Source organism: Salmo trutta, chromosome 16 (genome assembly GCF_901001165.1).
Source record: "Salmo trutta chromosome 16, fSalTru1.1, whole genome shotgun sequence".
NCBI lineage: Eukaryota > Metazoa > Chordata > Actinopteri > Salmoniformes > Salmonidae > Salmo > Salmo trutta.
The window spans coordinates 38,633,397-38,646,622 of NC_042972.1; the positions used below are offsets into that span (position 1 = coordinate 38,633,397).

The window sequence follows — 13,226 nt, forward strand, 5'->3', positions numbered from 1 at the left end:
ATAAAGACATGAAAACCCCCAAAAATTTGAGGGTATGTGAGTGAGGTTTTTGGACACACTGTAGATTAGTGATGCATGAGGTGGCCCAAAAATGTTAGCTCAAAACATTAGCAAAAAAAACCACTGTCTGACAGTTGTATGTTAATATTTTCATATGGAAAAGACATGGTTACAAAAAATATGCTGTATTTTACCAAATCCGTTCCCTCGAGTCTTCCGCAACTGTATTTCCTGTAATTGAATCATGTATACCATAAAATGAGTTTCGATCAATTGTGCACACTGATAAATTCAGTCCAATTTGGGTTGGAATTTTGCAATTCTTACACTTTCAGGTCAATGTAGTTAAAAATATAACTAACCCTCTCATCATACAGTATTAAAATGACATAAGTGCTTTGAAGTAATGTCCACTGTAGCTGAAATGATTTCACAGGGTTATAGAGGAGGACAGTAAGAACATCATGAATACCATTATAGAGTGGTATAACAGATCTCATTTTTTATTGAGGAGAATCGAGTTGGGCTTTCCATTTTAGAAAATAAAACCAATAACAATATTACAAATAATGAAATTGTTACATCATTCACAGGATTACAGTCAATGTACATTTATACAGAAATACAGGACCTCCCACATCAGTCACAGTGGTCAGGGCCGGCACTGGTCTACGAGGGCTACAACAGGCCAAGAGAGACAGGGCCATCCCCAGCCTGTCTTCACCAACAGCCAGAGAGGTGGGGAGATAGGGGTGGAAGGGGAAAGTGGGGGGATAAGACAAAGCAAGGAACATAAGGACATTTGTCACAACTAGACTGCTATTAGCCACTGTGTCAGCAGAGGGAGCTCTAACGCTTTACGGAAAAGAGATATCCACAGGAGCCATTTTCTATACACACTGAACTGACTGCCACAAAGACAGGCAGGCAGACTGCTGCTCGAGACATATTTGGATGGTGCACAAACACAGACCAACGAGTACGAGCAGGCACAGCTTGTGTTTATGCACACTGTCATGTCATTCTAACACTGAGACATAATGGTTTCCGTCCGTCCTTAAAAAATTGGAACACAGAATGGAAATTGTTCTTTGTGTCCACAGTGCATTGAATCAACATCTCAGATACATTGGTTTTGTTTTGATTCATAAATAAAAGAGGGGTGATTGTTATGTATTACTTATCATGACATTGACAGTAAAACATCAACAGTATCCGCAGATACAAGCCATTGAAACAAAGACGAGAGTTTTAGATGTACAAAACAGCAGAGGACAGAGTTCTGTGATACGAGCAAGTTATCTGAGATTCCAAACAAAGACCCTTACTGTAACAAACACATGTATTCTGGTCTCAATGCTGTTAAATCATTATGATGCACTTTAGACATCATTCCTCCATCTGTCTCATGAGCCTGGACATTGAAAAAGGAGAGAACGAAGTAGATGCCCTGCACTGTTAAATAATATGCAATTTACATAAACGGAGCAGACGTTTGAGACATTTTCTTCCTCATGAAAAATGTAAACATAGAAACACTGATAAGTGCTTTGAAGAAGTGTACATTTACTGTCTTTAAAATGCCTGTTATTTCAGTGGTCTTGGGGGAGAAAAAAACACTATCATTCAACAAAAAGCTATGTGTGGTTTTTATTCTATTTTAGCTTATACTCGTCTTCAACGAGCTGCAAAATCTCACCAATGCAAAAATGTCCTTGATACCATCTATGTATAAAGTAACCCATTTACAGTACTTAGGGTGGTGCTTTAAAAACTTGCATTGTACACCAGAGAGAACTATCCAGTGAGATAATGACCATCATGGATTCACACAGCAAAGTCTAATAAACCTTACAATGTGGGAATAATCTATTCTGAACTAAACCCATCATAATCACACCAGATTGATCAATCACTTATTATAGGTCCATTACAACAGGCCAAGATAGGGCGACTGTGTCAAGGGGTTTTATCAGAAGGTCTGGGCTATGAAACAGTACCACTGAGCTGTACTGTTCTTAAAAGGAGGCTATCAATGTCTTAAAAATAAAAGAAAGAGGGATGACAGCTTTTTCTGCGGCCAAGAGCAAAGGATAGCTCTGGATGAACTATGGGTATATAAACAGGGTTTCTTTGTGCCATTAGGTTCAGAGGCAGAATAAATAAATACATTACACAGTGCTTTCAGCAGTCACCATGGCCCCACACTGTGCAACCAATAAACATGTGTTGACTCAACTCCATATGAATCTAGCTTCTCTGAACAGAAGTAACACACCAAACCTACGCTTCCAAGAGTGATGCAATAAAAGAAAACCACTTTATTACTACCTATATTTATGTTCCTATCACTCTAAATATGAGTCCACCATTACTGAATGTTTTAGCTCGTCTCATCATAACAACATGTCCTAGTAATGTATTTTGATTGAACGTCACACGTGGAAGCACACTTTGTTTACACACCGCTCTTTTAATCACTTGATAATCACCTTAATCACCTTCCTATGACTATCACCGTCTTCAGCACAAATACTAGTGCTGCGCTGCAGGGCCTGCTTTCTTGAACATAAATTGCCACTACTTGCTCTGACAGTGGGATATCTGTCTATATCTTGGGAAGACTGACTCAGGCTGCCTGGGCTTAACTGAATATCACTGAGGTGCCCTTAAATATTAAAGTGTTGTGCAATGGAAAGGAAGAAAGTTCTTTTTGAGCTCTTTTTGAAAGGAAACTGCACGTCGCATCAGTGACAGTTGGGTCACAGAATCGCTTCCCCTTTTACTCTGGGCAGTGACTAATAGAGTGATGCACTTCCTGCTGTTTCATCTGTCATGGAGTCTGCACTGGAATATGCATGGTGACGCACAGAAATGTTGACGGAAAACTACAGGGAGGATGATATTACAGAAGCTGGATCAAAACCTCAATGCTCCTGCTCACATTTATTAAGACTCTGGACGGCCATGTAGGTTAGTGGGTGGAATGAAATGGGGACTAACTGACAGACGAGAGCAAAGGCGGGATTTCACGCATTCTGTGTTTAGGGGTCTAATGCTAAGGCCTACATAGGACACCTCTCCTGTTCTGCTCAGACAGCAAAGTGCCTTCAAACGGAAAGTGGACACCTGATGATGTATATGGAAGGATGACCTTTTGTGGAAGAACCTCTGCTTACATAGCCACCTGCTGTGAAACCAATACGGGGCCCACAGGTTGTGTGTTATCTACATAAATTCAGTCTGGTCTGTCAACATGACAACATGCAGAATCACAAAGCAATGGATCTGAAAAAGCAGAGCACAGAGAACAGTGGGAGGAGAACAGTGGTAGATCTGAGGCATGTGTTTAGCTCTGAGGAGAGATGGAGGGAACCACTGTCTGGCCAGTGGGGCTGTGATCAGGCAGTGGACCCCCACTAGGAATGGACATGTCTGACCAGCTGGAGCTCCATGTCTGGCTCCTCAGTCTGTATTGAGTACTGGGCCTGTCTCAGTGGATCTGCCCATTAGGAGCTCTGCAGTAGTGATGTAAACTCTGTGTTTTACCATCTCTGGGGAATCCATGGATTTTAACTAGCACAGACCCATCAGGCTCCCTAACCAAACCACACATCGGCCACAACAACAAAGACAATGATAGCTCTCCGTTCATCAGGCAGTTTTTCACAGAAGCCATACAGTAAATGCAATACGTATCTATAAAATGAAAATAGAAGTCTCAAGGACTCCAGTTATCTACAATTTGTGAGCACCAACATAATAATGATTTCCTAAAATTCCAAAAGAGCATGGAAGATCCAGATAGTCATCGGATTCGAAGTCCATTGTCCAGTATGATCTGCGTTCACATACCCTGCCAAGAGACTACTTGGAAAAGCTGTCAATCATCCACGATGTACAATAATAATAATAAAAAATATGCGTAAAATAATCCACTATCCCATGCTAATGTTACTGCCCTGCTGTGAAAAGATTTGTCCGTGACCGTACCAATGTGAGATAACCATCAGTGGTGTTAAAACCCTAACACTTCAATATAAAATTATTTTAAAAGGAAAACAATCTGGAAGAAAAAAGCTAAATATAATGTAAGCGCATTATATTTCGTAAAGTGTAACAAATCAAAGCTATGTGAAATCAATCATTAACTCAGCATGCTATCAAACACTACCCCCTCAGTTTTGGGAGCCGTTGCTTTGTGCCACGGAGCACATTTAGCAACACGCACGCATACACAAACACACATACACACCCATGCACCAGGCACGCACGCAGACACACACAAACAAACACACATGCACACGGTGAAGCTGAAAACACAGGGAAACCTCAAGATAATGTGAGGACTAAAACATATTTGCACTCCTTCTATGTAAACACTATACATCCATGGAGGAAGTACTGTATGTTTGCTGCTTATGACACTGATTCTTCAAAATCCACAACTAACATTTTGCCCCAAAAAATCGAATAATAATAACAACAGATAAAAACCTCCCTATAGTCACCCTAAGAAAAATGTAAATCCATCACTTCCAGGTATTAGTAACTATGTCCGGCTCATAGTGATCATATCACAGTCCCAATGCCATGTGCATCTGATGTGTACAGGATCATGACGCATCATGACATCGTCATGACATCATCTGAGGTACACGGGGACGATGTTCCATTTGGCAGGTTATGTTTATATTGAAAAAATATCAATTTTCCCACGGTGAGAGGAAGCATGGTGAGAGAAAATCTATATCACAATTTTCACACAGAAAATGAAATTACTTGATATGAGAAAATGTATTTTTGTTTACATTTCTTTACTTTTGAATTGGTAGATAACTGAATGTCTTTAATTTGTTCATGTCAGTAGTTTCTGCCAGGTCCATTTCATGGTGCTCACACTTATATTATGTCCCAAATCAACGACAGGGGAATAGATCAAGTTCCTCAGTCTCTTCTGCTGTTTGCCTTCAGGGAGGCAGCAAATATTTATGTTGCGTTTCTGAAGTCAGTTCACCTAGTTCACAAAGAATATATCAGATTAATTTTGAGAGTGTTGGTCTTAAATTACCCAGTTTTCATTGTCTTCTTGTCTGTGGCCCTTTTAAAAGGGTAGCCTTTCTAGTCATTTCACCTAGCTTACAATTGTATACCATCTATAGACTCCTAGAGTTCTTAACTTTTTTTCTTTACAAAATTCTTTACAAAATTCTTAAAACAAGCGTAAAAGTTCAACGTAAATAAAATAAAAAACATGGGTGGAAGATGGTAGTAGAAATGTGTCTCTGGTCAGTAACCTCTCATGATCCTGGTTCCAAGATGGACGGCTGTGAGCCACGTTGATTGACGTCTGGTCATTTAGACATGCTGGCCACAACCTTCCAAAGCTGATCTCGAAGGTTGAGGGGACTTTGGATGAGGGCATAGAGGAGGACAGGAGAGGGATTGGAAGGGGGGACCGGGGATGGACGGTAGTCTGGTAGGAAACCCAGGTTCACGGTCAAGCAAAAACATATCCACTCCATCCGTGCACCCAGGGTCCTGCATCCCAATCCCCTCTCCTCTGCTCTCCTCCACTCCACTCTGGATGGTCAAACTTCCACAGACTGGATCTGGTTCATGGAGGCACGCATCATCTGCACACTGTTCAGGATCTTCTTCTGGTGGCCTGCTAACGTTACACCCACACTCAGGATGTCACTGTGGCAGGAGACACAACCACAGGAGTCAGGAGAAAGCCATCACGGAAGACACAACAGGTTTTATGGAACAAGTCACATGGCATAAGCCAAGGTAAACTCAACAAGTTAGATCAAGGTTAAATTCTGGGCCCCAGTCTGCCAAATTCAGAATTCTGTCCAGGCATGACCACTTCCAGTACTAACTCTGTTCGTTGAACAACTTCTTCCATTCAGAAAACAATGGAACATCTTTGTTTCCTAACCTTAACCCTATGGACTGATGTGTCTTATTGGTTTAAGTATTGTAACCAGAGATGTGGTTGGACATTTAAAAAAACTTACGTATGTAGCTTAGATTTCCAATGTGACTTTAGGAGGATATTAAGAGATATAAATAGGAGACAATAAGCTGAGTAATGTGTACCTTATTTACTAAACAGACCTTGAATAGTCTCTATCTGCTAATAGATGTTGTCTATGCCTTTATTAAGTCTACTGAGGCAGGAATGTATTCCTAAACATCACTATGCCTGTTCATTCTCCTATATCTACTATGTCATTTAACTGTTGTATAAGAAACCTGGCAGCCACATGGCCAGAGTCTGTACTCTCTGTTCTAGCTCAGAGCAGTTGTGCTGCACCGTTATTATCTCTTAATGACATACAGTGAGAGACAGATTTATGATGAGCCAGGGGCTGAGCCTGGCAGTCACCCAGACTTTAAGGTATGAGACTGTCCAGGAACAGCCCACCTGCCTCGCTTCAACCTCATCCTTATCAATCTTATTAGAAACACAGGTCTGGGATCGGCACTTACTCCATAGTCATCTGGGAAACCACATCAAAGCTGGTGAAGTCAGCGTTGGCAAAGTTGTCTTTGTACTGGCCCATCTTGATGGCATCCAGCCACTCGTCCACCGTGCTGAAGCTGGAGAAGTCTGGAACACTGCGGTCCAGGAGAGGAAGATGGACACTAGGGAAGATACATTCACTAAGAGTCAAACACAGCTCTAGAGACACTGTCATAACTCTCTCACCTCTATGATGGCAATCAGTACATTTGGAACAGACACAAGAGTGGAGAGCCTACACTAGATTAGTTTTAAGTACAAAACAAAGTAGCCTTGGCGTCATCTACTGGAAGCCATTTTCAGAGTTGATTTCTTATAAAATGTTCTTTCCAAATGGAGTGACAGGCTTAGAAGAGCCAGCCCTCTGGGCACAGAAGTCAATTTAACGTTTATTCCACGTTGGTGCAATTTCATTGAAATGATGTGGAAAGAACGTTGATTCAACCAGTGTGTGCCCAGTGGGAGTATCCACACAGTTTCAGTGGAAAATCTAAGTCTCTATTCTACACACCATCAAAAATGAAGCTATAGCGTAGGATATATGGATTTCAGTATATTTTAGCATCCATAGGAAACTGACACCCAGGGAAAATGTACTTGAAAATGTTTTTTTTTTAATTGTGCAACTGCTTCAAATCATAATTTGCCTGAAGCATTCATGGAAATGACTTGATCTATGAAACCAACGGGTTTTATTTACATAACCACTCGGCGCCAAAAGAAACAGGAGACAGCGTTTGGTTGAAATAAATTGTACCATGAATATCAAAAGTGTAACCAAAAATGTAATTGTTTTCCCATCTTTGAAGTCAATTGCACTACATCCTCCTGGAAATATGAAAGTAGTATTTGAGCCCAATCCTGGATATTGTGATGACTGGCCAGGAGAGACAGAGGAACACTTTCACTCAAACACACTAATAGACAGACAGACAGACAGACAGATAAACCCACAGATAAACTGACGGAGATCTAAGGAGAGCGTGCTAAGTGTTCCACTCACCCTGAAGACAGAGGGGTCATGGCCTTCAGACTGTTGGGATTGCGGATCATCTTGTCCAGGTTGTTGACGATCTGGCTGAACTTGGGCCGATTGTTACGATCCTTCTGCCAGCAGTCCAGCATGAGCTGGTGCAGGGCACTAGGGCAGTCCATGGGAGGGGGCAGCCGGTAGTCCTGCTCTATGGCATTGATCACCTGCAGGGGGAGATACAGATCTCTAAGGGTTGCTATGAGGCTCTACGAGGAGGAGGAGGAGGAGGAGGAGGAGGAGGAGAGAGACGACAATCCCATAGTAGAGCAGCATCCTCTCACAATTCTCAGTGTTATACAAGTCAAAACTGCAGCACACATGCCCACACACATACCTAATCCTGCACACATTATTGCATTAACACTAAGTAGGAAATGACCCCCATTACCATTTAGACATTGTTTTGTCTTGGCTGCATACTTATTGTACCAGTTAAGTGTCACACTAAAGTATCAGTCTAATACCAATGGCTCCTCACATCCGTACAGTCTGTGGCAGCAGTGACTTATTCTCAGTCAGTCTGGCATCAAGAGCCTTTAGAAATTATGTACAGTAATGTTCCTGCCATACAAATATCTAAGCGAGAGCCTGGTCCCAGATCCATTTGTTCTGTTTTGCTAACTCTATGGTCATTGTCATGCCAAAAAGGTCTAGTTTGAGACTAAGAGTGGCTGTAAAAATGTTGGTGGTGGGCGAGAGATCAGGGAGTTGATGCCTGGCTAAGTGTGGGGAACGACCAGCTCAGAGGAGGGTTCTGATGAGGACCCACGATCCTCTGCTCATTATCACTGACATTATGGAGCTCCATTCAGACCCAGATGCATCTCATTCAGAGGCCTCCCTCCCAACCAAGATGCTGATGGAGTAGAAACACTATCTGAAGCCGCTAATAAGATAACCGTCAAGCTCCTCAGTCCCTCTTAGGGCATTAGCGTTCACACTTTCAATTTGAAACTATTTTCATTATCTCTCTCCCCATAATTTGCTCTCTTCTCCATCACCCAGAGGGAGCCTGGAAACAGAGGCTCCAGTCAAGAGCAGGAATAGTCTGCAGAGCGTTGTCTTGCATTCCAAATCATCTTATTATCGCTCTGTGGTAACTGGGGGGCTTTCATATTAAACCCAGGTTAGAAAGTTGCTGTTAAGCCAGGGGAAGAAAACCACCATGACAAAATGTATCTCTATGGGGGTTCACAGAGAGGTAATAACATTCAAGAACAATTGTCTGTATATAATTTGCCTTTGTTTGAATAAAATGTGAACATTTGATGGCAGGCTATTTATTTCTAGTATTTCTGCTTGACGAATTATACAAATTATACATAAAGGACTATACATACGTCTTGATTGGTCATGTCCCAGTAAGGTCTCTCTCCATAGGACATGACTTCCCACATGACGATGCCATAGCTCCAGACATCACTGGCGGATGTGAACTTCCTGTATTGGATGGCTTCAGGGGCTGTCCATCGGATAGGGATCTTCCCTCCCTGAGAAACACAACACAATGAGGGAGCAATCTTATAGAGGGAAGTGAGACGGGAACCTGATCGTCACAGTGTCCTGGCTCTACAGAGAGAGATTATTCACAGCAACAATACTCTCTAATCCCAACTGGGAGATGGATATAACTAAACTCCTGGGACTGGATGTGTGTGATATGGAAACCCATTAAAGGGGAGAAGAGGGCATGTGAGTGCGTTGCCTATCTGTGTGAGTGTGCAAGTGTGGATGCGCACACGTGTATGTGTGTGGTGTTTGCAGTAAGGTCATGGTACACACCAGGGCGCTGGTGTAGGTGGGGTCTGACGTGTCGTCCTCCAGAAAACGGGACAGGCCGAAGTCAGACACCTTGCAGACCAAGTTGCTGTTGACCAGGATGTTGCGTGCGGCTAGGTCGCGGTGGACGTAGTTCATGTCGGCCAGGTACTTCATGCCAGAGGCGATGCCACGCAGCATGCCCACCAGCTGGATCACCGTGAACTGACCGTCGTTTTGCTGCAAAAAAAAGGATCACATTAGATTACAATATGATACATCCCCAGGGGCCTCTGTGGGCTATGGTTGAATAGATGTGGCTATAGGATGAGCTGGGCTGGGCTAATATTGGTCTGGTTGGCTGCAGCTGTTCTCCTTCCTGGATTGGCCAAGGCATTACCCCATAGGAGAGTGTCTGGATCTGGCCTGCAGCTGTGCCTCCAATTGTGCACACCTGCACCTTCACCACCCACTACGAGGACCAGAGATCAGCTAGGGAATATCCGGGAGGATCATGACGAGAGATAAGAGAGCATGAGCGTTGACAGACAGGCCCAGTATCATGGCCCAGGGATGGGGTGGGGACACAGATGGATCACAGACGGACTAGGTCTGGCTGTGTATTCATCTGGGCATGTTCCCGGCCTATGGTTAGCCAGATCCTCTAGCCTGTGTCTCTGTATCTCTTCCAAACACTTTTCTGCTCATTAGCAGAGCAGGAATTTCTCCTCACGTCCACCAGCTCCTCATGTACCACAGCAATTAAGTGTTATGCATTATTCATGAGGCTGAAATGCCTCCCAACTAAGCAGCTCCTCCTGATCTCTGTATCCCTGCACTGTGTTTGCATACTGTACTTTAATTGGGAAGATTCTTCAACCAAAGTCATTTGGATCTGATTAGCAGATAGAGGTATAATATATATTTTTTGATCTTAGGCTAATACATGCTCTGTGCAATTTTATGATTCTATCCCAATTCCAGATTTTTTAAATATTTTTTTCTCCCTCATCAATCTACACACAATACCCCACAATGACAAAGCAAAAACAGGCTTTTAGAAATGTTAGCAAATGTATAAAAAAAACCTCTGAAATATCATATTTACATAAGTATTCAGACTCTACCCTGGACTGTTGGAGCACCTTTGGCAGCGAGTACAGCCTCGAGTCTTTTTGGGTTTGACACTACAAGCATGGCACATCTGTATTTTGGGAGTTTCTCCCATTATTCTCTGCAGATCCTCTCAAGATATGTCAGGTTGGACAGGGAGCGTCGCTGCACAGCTATTTTCAGGTCCTTCCAGAGATGTTAGATCGGGTTCCAGTCCGGGCTCTGGCTGGGCCACTCAAGGACATTCAGAAGCCACTACTGCATTGTCTCGCCCCAGTCTGAGGTCCTGAGCGCTCTGGAGCAGGTTATCATCAAGGTTCTCTCTGTACTTTGCAGCGTTCATCTTTCCCTTGATTCTGACGAGTCCCTGCCGCTGAAAAAAATCCCCACAGCATGACGCTGCAACCACCATGCTTCACTGTAGGGATGGTGCCAGGTTTCCTCCACACGTGATACTTGGCATTCAAGCCAAAGAGCTCAATCTTGGTTTCATCAGACCAGAGAATCTTGTTTCTCATGGTCTGAGAGTCCTACAGGTGCATTTTGGCAAATTCCAAGCGGGCTGTCATGTGCCTTTTACTGAGGAGTGGATTCCGTCTAGCCGCTCTACTATAAAGGCCTAATTGGTGGAGTGCTGCAGAGATGGTTGTCCATATGGAACGTTCTCCCACCTCCGCAGAGGAACTCTGGAGCTCTCTCAGAGTGGCCATCGGGTTCTTGGTCACCTCCCTGACCAAGGCCCTTCTCCCCAGATTGCTCAGTTTGGCCGGGCAGCCAGCCAGCTCTAGGAAGAGTCTAGGTGGTTCCAAACTTCTTCCATTTAAGAATAACGGAGGCCACTGTGTTCTTGGGGATCTTCAATGCTGCAGACATTTTTGGTACCCTTCCCCAGACCTGTGCCTCGACACAATCCTGTCTCGGAGCTCTACCGACAATTCCTTCGACCTCATGGTTTTTGCTCTGTCATGCACTGTCAACAGTGGGACCTTATATAGACAGGTGGGTGCCTTTCCAAGTCATGTCCAATCAATTTAATTTACAACAGGTGGACTCCAATCAAGTTGTATAAACATCTCAAGGATGATCAGTGGAATCGGGATTTATGTTTTTATTTGTAATACATTTGCAAACATTTGAAATAAACTGTTTTCACTTTGTCACTATGGTGGTATTGTGTGTAGATTGATGAGGATTTTTATTTATTTAATCAATTTTAGAATAAGTCTGTAACGTAACAAAATGTGGAAAAAGCAAAGGGGTCTGAATACTTTCCGAATGCATTGTATTTCAGGATGTTGTGTATCCATCGAATATCTGAATGAATCTGAATTAATTAATGTAAACATTACAGTTTGGAAAACATAGCTTGTCTAAAGAAATCTGTCCCTTGGCACAACTTACCCCGGGTATGAAGTAAGATACCCTGTCCTGCGGGGCAAGTTAAGCCGCCAAATGTATGTACTGAATTAAATATGACTACTACCTTTTTAAAACCAAACACAATTCAACACAATCACAATCGGTCTTTTAATAATTTTAAGCATATTTTAACACAGGCTGAACACGTAATAAATATTTTGTACTTTTTTAAACACTTTTGACAAAGACCGGGCTCTGTTGTTACCTCTTAACCAAGTGATAAAGCCTTGCATGACACCTGGAAAGAAAGCACTTAAAGTTGTTCAACTTGCCATTGGCTCGAGCATTGGCTCAACTTGCCCCAAGGCAAACATTTTGACTATATTAGCCCACACAGCTACGAGGATGCACTTTCATGCTAGGTTAAGGACCTCATATTGAATCTTATAGGCCCCAACTGATGTACAGTGGTTCCTCCTTTAAAAGTTGCGTCATACTGCGGCACATCCTGCGTGCTGCTGCAGCATTCTGTGGCACGTCATTTCATTCTCAGCCATTTCTTCTGTTACTGCAAGTTATTGCTAGTTTGACCACCAGAGGGGATCTTTGAGAAGCATTTGATAGATTGTCGGGAGTAGGCTACAGGATTGGAGGATTCTAAATTGTTTGCCTTCATTAGACAACTTTGCTCCAATATTTCTGTAAATCAGTGATATTTATTCCCATAGTAATTCGTTATGGATCCATAACTAAATCAACATCTGCATTTTGAAAGAGTATTTTTTATCATTATTTTATTAACTAAATGTGTTTATTTGTTTATTAGGCTACTGTGAATTCTACAATACATACTGTAGTAAACATGGGAAAGTGTCTAATTCCTTACATAAGGGAAAGCAGGCCATGTCTGTACTACAGAATGCAGGGCACGAGGGAGACCGGTGTTATTTCATAGTTGTGATGTCTTCACTATTATTCTACAATATAGAAAATAGTACAAATAAAACATCTTAAAAGTATTTACTTTGGTTTAGATACAAGCATCATGAAACCTCTAGCACAATAATTTAATTTAAAAATCAGTTTTTTGGACCTAACTTGCTTACCACATTTTCCGTGTGATTTCGTCCTCACATGAAATGATGACCTCTTCCTAAATATTTGGTCAAATTATTAATTTTGTGTATGGTTTCCTAGAAACAACAGTGGATCAACTTACCCCACTTTCCCCTACCATTTGTTCTGGTCATTACATGGCCCTCAACCTTTCCTACTTTCTCTGCTTGTTGTTGTCCCCGTCTATCTATTAGATGTGATTGATCTGCTCCTCTCATTTTCTCGCTTTAGCTCTACCTTGGAGATGCATCACAGCAGCGTAAGCTGCACCAGGAGCTGTAGAGGAGCAGATCCTTCAGCTGGCAGATCCTATCG

General features: G+C 42.5%; 1 protein-coding gene across 10 annotated transcripts in view; it reads right to left on the reverse strand.

The window, feature by feature from the left end:
• Positions 1–477: 477 nt before the first annotated feature.
• The window catches only part of LOC115150722 (ephrin type-B receptor 2), a 175,759-nt gene continuing 163,010 nt past the window's right edge, over positions 478–13,226 (reverse strand). For 5 of the 10 annotated variants that reach the window (XM_029694274.1, XM_029694281.1, XM_029694277.1 and 2 more), the window contains 5 exons: positions 9,348–9,563; positions 8,906–9,055; positions 7,536–7,729; positions 6,499–6,654; positions 478–5,700 (listed from right to left, as the gene is read on the reverse strand). In XM_029694274.1, coding sequence (XP_029550134.1) covers positions 5,592–5,700; positions 6,499–6,654; positions 7,536–7,729; positions 8,906–9,055; positions 9,348–9,563 — 825 coding nt within the window. In that variant the 3' untranslated portion in view covers positions 478–5,591. The remainder of the gene's footprint in view (positions 5,701–6,498; positions 6,655–7,535; positions 7,730–8,905; positions 9,056–9,347; positions 9,564–13,226) is intronic. The other 5 variants (XM_029694284.1, XM_029694283.1, XM_029694282.1 and 2 more) reach the window with 1 other exon arrangement.